We start from the raw sequence: 6807 nt of genomic DNA on the forward strand, positions 1-6807 counted from the left end.
AGTCAGTCAGTCAGTCAGTCAGTCAATGAGTCTGCTGGGCGCTACCGCTACAGGAAGTGAATCACAGCCAGGCTTCCCACCGCACCGTGACCGGACATCCCCATCGCGCACTGGGCCGAGAGACGCGGAGGAGAGCGTGAGAGGGGAAGATGTCCGAGGGTCTATATCGACCCCGCACTGACCTCTCTCCAACAGCTTTCAGACATGGCACAAGTCATCACTGTAACGTTGCATTACAAGTCATCGTCATGACTAAGATATCACTGTCTGTCTGTCCTAATTCACTGTGTCTTTTTCTGATGCTAAATTTAGAACGTTCAGTCTTTTCTTTCTCTGATGCCTTGATCAAAATTCCTGGGTCATAAAACCACCTCGATCACATATTTATATTTATTTTAACATATCATATTAAAATGTGGTGAAAGCCATGCGATCAAAACATTGGCCATCCTTGTTTTGTAAATGGTAAAATCTTTTAAAATGTCCAGAGTCAGCAATTAAAACACTCGCCAGTGATAAACAAGCAGGCAAACAGCTACCAAGCGACCCACTTGGCAACACGGAACAGGTTCTAATCTCCCGATGCAATATGACACACTGAGAAATATCCACACTGCAGCCATGGTTGATGAATTGGGGATGCACGATATTGGATCTCTGCCAATATTCCATGTGAGTACACTTCAAATATATTTCGGCCGATGCAGATGTTCTACAGACATAAAACATTCCCTTTGATTCTACCAAACATGTATCCACTCACAAATGTCCCTCACTCAATTCACTCAGGAGAATCATTTCAACTTCAACTGTAAAATACTCCACACTTCTTATAGGCTAAACATTTTTCAAATAAAAATCTTCTTATCCTACTTGAACAGGTTTGTGTATGATGCTTACACGAGATATTATTGTCAGGGTACGTCAGCAGAATATTTCTGCCGTTGCGGATAATTAACTTTCAATTTTTTCACAGGCAATACTAGTGACGTACCGATATTATCGTCCATCCCTGCTGGTGAACCTTAAAAAATGTTAGGGATCTTTGTTCATGTGCCAAGTAGCATACAGCTTGAGAAACAAGTTCAATTTATTTTATTTGAAATGACAGAGGTAGGCTAGCCTGTACTATACACTCTGAAAGTGTTTTGTGGCATGTATGAATCATAAATTCAACAATTATCCTACAAATACACATAAGATATAAATCATCTTCCTTACAAAATGAATATTATATATCATCAACATTACAAAAATGTTGACTATAGCTACTAGTATGCACTATGCAAAGTGCACACAAGGACAGAAGTTGTTCTTGTTGTTTGCCTACGTCATTCCTTGTTGTTAGTCTGTGTATCACATGAGCTGATTGTCTGACCTGAACAATAAGTGGAGAGTGCCACTGACTTCATATTTCAACTTTTGTAGCTTCCTTCTTACAAAGAAACACGCCAGGCTGAGCAAAATGTCTACGTCTATGAACATTTTCCATAGAAGAGAACAACTTTTAATGAATTCAAAGAATTTCATGATTTTTCCAGGCCTGGAAGAGGCCACAAGGATATGACAGTTCAAAAGTCCCTCTTAGTCACCTCACCCGATAGTGACTGGTCTTGTCGATTCACAATTCACAGGTTTCAGGTAGATGCACATTCCAAACTCACATGATACCTGAGCGCCCTGTGGAAATCATCACATGATCTTCTCAAACAGGATCACGTTATGGGCCACGCACCCCGTTCGCTGACTGACACTGGTCAAGCCAGCAGTAAAAGTGGACTGATGTTAACCCTGGAGGTTATATACATTTTTTTTTTAAACAAATCAAAGAACAAAAAAAAACATTGTGACAGCGCAGCGTAATTTTTTTGTCCACCTGTCTCACTCATCTTGGTTCAATGAAGGTTTCTTTTTGGTATAATGTGCCAATTGGCGTATTGTGTGAATACACACATGCAGGAAACTCTGTTAGTGCGAGTAATCAGTCAGATAACATGTTGAGAGAGTGTCCACCACCTTTGCACCATCTGACCAGATCTGAGCTGTCTGATAATAACCAGCTCAGACTGTCAGTGTGTTGGCATCCCATGTGATGGGCACAGGGATGATGAGTGTATGAGTCACAGACAGACGAGAAACTTTTCCTCCATGAGACAGCCAGAGCTTTCATTACACCTCCCCTCTTAATCTGTATGAAGAGAAGGAAATGGCTTCTCTGATCGCAATGACCATAATATTAGCTGAGGTTATTAGTAAACATGTCAATATTTAGACCCCACCTGACTATCCTAATTCAAATGTTCCTCATAAATGAACAACATGTTAGTCTCCGTTACTGTGTACTTCAATGGAGGCCTGCTGTACAAATCGAGTACAAAAAAAAAGTAGTTTGTAGTCTAACACTAAAGACAAATTGACGCATAGACTTCAATGTGCCAACTAGGCCCACCATGTGTAGGCTCTCACAAGATATTTTGGGCAGTCTGAACACTGTCCCTCGCAAAGGCAACATGACTCAGATGATGCTAGCTCCCTGAGGCCCGATAAAAGCAAAATATAGAGGTAATTGACAAGACAACTGATCACGACTCAAGGCGGGGGGTGGACACATCTACACAAAAATATACTATTACTATGATGCTGTAGCAGCTTGCAACTCAAAATAGCGCTTATAAGGACATGACGACAAGTTGACTTAGGAGACCGCTACTTTGTCGTAGCCCTTCACTAAGACGAATCAAGGGTCAATACTCTAAAAGGGAGACACAGGAAGAGTTAGCTTCTCTCACTGTTAGACACCCATGTCAGAAATCTTCATGTTTGGCAGTTCAGCATCCTCTTGCACAAAGCATGACCTCTGGGGTAACACAAAGACATTCTGTTCATCATATGACAGGATAGTAAGTGGTTATGAAACTCATGCTGCATGAAGGGCCACATCCTTCCTTCTGACTCAAGCGCGCCAAATATATGATGACCACAGATCTGCCACAGATTCTTGCTCCATAACTGGCAGATTCACTGAATACGTTTTCAAAGAGGGCAAGACAGCGATTATTTTGATTAAACAAAATAGCTGCTGTTTGTTGCCAGGACAACCACTGATTAGACTTCAGATAAATGACAGACTGGGGGGGGGGTTTAATAGTCTGTTAGACCACTACACTAAGGAGGTCATCTAACTATACTATACTAACTGGAAAATATGTTTTGATATCTCTTATGATGACAGTATTGGATTTTTTGCTATGTGACTGTCAAGCATTCACGAAAACATGTACAGATTCCTTCTACAATTATTCCATAATCTATTTATTTCTGACTATAGGCCTACAGCTACTCCCTGGGCTACTGGTTCTTTAATTAGTAGTATCATTCATTTTATTATTATTATTATTATTATTATTATTATTATTATTATTATTATTATTAAGCTAGCACTGCTCCAGCATAGATCCCAAGAGAAGAGTGGAAAAAAGAATGGACAGGTGCTATCACTAACAATTCTTTTGTAAATTACGTTATGTTATGTTACATTACATTATAGACTTACATATTGAACATACTCAAATATCTATGAAGATGGTGCACTCTGTCCACCACAAACTCAGACAGTCATACCAGGGAGCAAAATGTACATAGTGTTTAGACTAATTGGTTAGCAATTTAAGCAGGTTAACCCCAAACATCTCAGCACTTAGATGAATGAATGGCTGGTGCCAAAGATATGTACTGGTGTTAAAGCCTAGAGAGCCAATAGAGTAGCACACTGGTATACTGAGGGCTGGGGAACAAACCACACTGCATGACACACATCTCAGCATCCTGGACATCTTTATGGCTGTCTGACACGAATAAAAAAGGTCAAGGCATTTGAGAGCGTTGAAGTGTACCTGATTGAGGGGTATGAGGAAGTGTAGGCTACTAGTTAATTGAGGGAGATCAAATCAGCTAAGTTGGGCCTTTCTTACTAACTTCAGCTAAGCAAGTACAATAATAAAAGTGATTTATCAATACATTGCTTTTGAAAACAAACGTCCTGGATGAGCGGGCATCTCCAAATACTGATTTTGGAAATAGGCCTAGTAGATATATTCATCAAACTGCATCATAAGTGTGCGTGTGGTGTGTATTACTGATTAACGGTCATGTCTCTTGGCTGGCGCTTTTCACCACTGTGCGACATCCACTGACATTGGTTTGGATGGCAAAATAGACAATAAATTGTGTCGCAAATTATGTCTTATTGTTAAGACCACGTGGTCTTCTTACATTGTATCATATTATAATTATATTATTAGTATATTATATTATGTTTATTATTATTAACATAATGGCAAACAAGCAAACAGTCTGTGCGATATTAAAGTATTATAACGTTAACACAAAATATGGTATAATATACCGTTCGGAAGGCAAGGCGTCTTGCTCCAGCTGTATGCCATAGCTACCTGAGGAGTCAGTCACGTGCTTAAGCACATACTGTCCCAGACAACAGCGTTCAACCCAGACGCATTTTGGATTAATGACAATTAATGCAACACGTCAGCAATGCACCAAATGTCCTTATTGTTCGCATTACATCTAGACATTCTAATGTCTTGTATTTACAAATACAACAATTAATTTCCATGCAGGCTGCAAGACTAACTGCAGCTAAAGTAAATCGTTAGTCCTTCCACTTTACAAAACATTTGCAAACAACCGAAATCAACGTAACTATCTCCATATTTTAAACAACCCAATATTGTTTACTGTTTCAATATTTTTGGCATATTTTCGTCAGACTTCATTTGGCGCCTGTCTTGATTGACTCTCTGACTGGTCCACAACAAAAGAAAGCTCTCTTAGCTGCTACCAGAGATAGCTAGCGGCTAACAGCAATCAAATCCCGTGCCTTGCCTTGCTGGTGAAGCACACATACAAACACTGTTGCCAGGTCAGGCCAACAACATCATGCCACACTGAATTGCAATCTAAAACTCTGATTCAGCTTAGCAGTGTATGTTTATGAAAATGCCCTCTATTACCAACACAACATTATCTACATGGAAAAAGTTACAGATGCTTCTCTGGAAGAAGTCAACTAGCGTAATGCTAATTTACTGCATTGACTAACTACCGTTATGTAGCTAGCTTTGACACGTACCTGAAGGAAGGATCTTCCTTACTGCACTTGGGAGGTGGCGAAAAGGCATTTCTCTTATTAAAAAGTTTCTGTAAAAGAGTTGGAGGCATATTGTACCAAATAGGTCGGTACAGAAATTCTCTTTTCTCATCAATCCAGAAGCACACCTAGTTCCTTGAAACTAACTCCATTTGTGTAAGAGTCATATGACAGGCATTAGTCACAGGAGCAGCTTGGAAACACCACCACATTTTTCTGATTGGGCAGCAGGCCATTGGGGAAAAATCCGTGATTGGTTGGTATTTTTGACAACGTACCACGTGATCAGAAGAAACGCAGTGTTGATGTTTGTTTTGATATGATTCAAACGCCTGCCATATTTCGTTGGAAAAAAAAAATCATTTTGCATACACTACGTTTTAGCATACACTAACTAGTAGGCTAACCAAAATTTGTAATATAGTCTTTTCAGGAGACAGAATTTATTTTGATCCTACTTAATATAAATAATCCTAACCAGCCCTTTAAAATGCCCGGCCCCAGAGCGTCAGTATCGTATAGCCTCTGCCTAGCTTTTTGTCAAGTAAAGCTCATTTGACAACTTTTCAAGCAATTAAATTCATTAAAGGACATAGTTCAGCCTTGTTCACCTCAGCCGCTGAACTATTTTACAGTTTTTGTTTTGTTTTGTTAATTTGTTTTAGTTTATTGCTGGGGCCAGAAGGGACCAAGTCATGCAGTTATTGGGGGCCAAGCTGAGGCAGCAAGGCACCCATTGTGTTTGTACCTTTATTCTTCTCCAATGGAAGACTATGGCAGCCCATAGAACCGTACAGTAAAAAGTTGTGAAATGTGGCACATTGATTCAAGACAGTCCCATAATTCATTTCACCAAGTTTCAGGTCTGAACCACAGGCAGTCTAGCGCCACCAATGGGTCAAATTTGGCATTAAATTCATGCAATTAACTTTTGAGCCCTATGCCCAATTTCGAACATCGAGATATAGTTGGAATCCTTGGATGAGGCCAAAGTCAACGCACAGTCAATATCCGCCATGTTGGATCCCAGATAGCAAAATCAGATTGGCAGATAGCGGACCACTGGTGGTATGCCGCCGGGGGCATGCCACTTGTGGTCCGCCGTTGGCGTTGGACCACCATCTCTTTAAATTTAACTTGTCATGAATATTAAGAAAAGTTAATAAAATGATTTATGGAGTATAGCTGAACAAATTAAAAAGATTTTAGACCAATAGTGGCAATATATTGAGTAATTTGTCTGCAACCTGCCAGCGGACCGCCAGAGAACCGATGAGCCAATGCCAGCGGACCGCCAGCTATGCCCCCAATGGACCGACAGTGGTCCGCCAGCCTCTTGTTGTCTGGGATCTTCCACCATATTGGATTATATCAAAAACACTTAAAAGGTTTCACGGGTCACAAAGTTCATCCGATTTTCACGAAACTTGGAACAGATGATCTTCAGACCATGATTCACAAATGCATTGCATTGGACCCATATTCAAAACCGGTCGCCCGTCACGACCAATCGAAACAGGAAGTGAATTCATATCTCGGCAAGTCTTTCATGTTTCAACACCATACCAGAGCCCGTTTACAGAGAGCCGGATCACAAATAAGTGCAAAAACAATGGGGGTCTATGGAGCTAGACCGCTAA

The 6807-nt window shown here is 40.4% G+C and overlaps 1 protein-coding gene across 4 annotated transcripts in view; it reads right to left on the reverse strand.

Moving 5' to 3' along the window:
• Positions 1-5341, reverse strand: part of fnip1 (folliculin interacting protein 1) — a 24517-nt gene extending 19176 nt beyond the window's left edge. For 2 of the 4 annotated variants that reach the window (XM_042093815.1, XM_042093811.1), the window contains exon 1: positions 5150-5341. In XM_042093815.1, the coding sequence (XP_041949749.1) occupies positions 5150-5238 (89 nt within the window). In that variant the 5' untranslated portion in view covers positions 5239-5341. Of the gene's footprint in view, positions 1-1597; positions 1669-4405; positions 4497-5149 lie in introns of those variants that run through there. The other 2 variants (XM_042093817.1, XM_042093812.1) reach the window with 2 other exon arrangements.
• Between the last annotated feature and the right edge of the window lie 1466 nt (positions 5342-6807).

The sequence above is a fragment of the Alosa sapidissima genome, chromosome 5 (genome assembly GCF_018492685.1).
Source record: "Alosa sapidissima isolate fAloSap1 chromosome 5, fAloSap1.pri, whole genome shotgun sequence".
In the NCBI taxonomy this organism is placed as follows: domain Eukaryota; kingdom Metazoa; phylum Chordata; class Actinopteri; order Clupeiformes; family Clupeidae; genus Alosa; species Alosa sapidissima.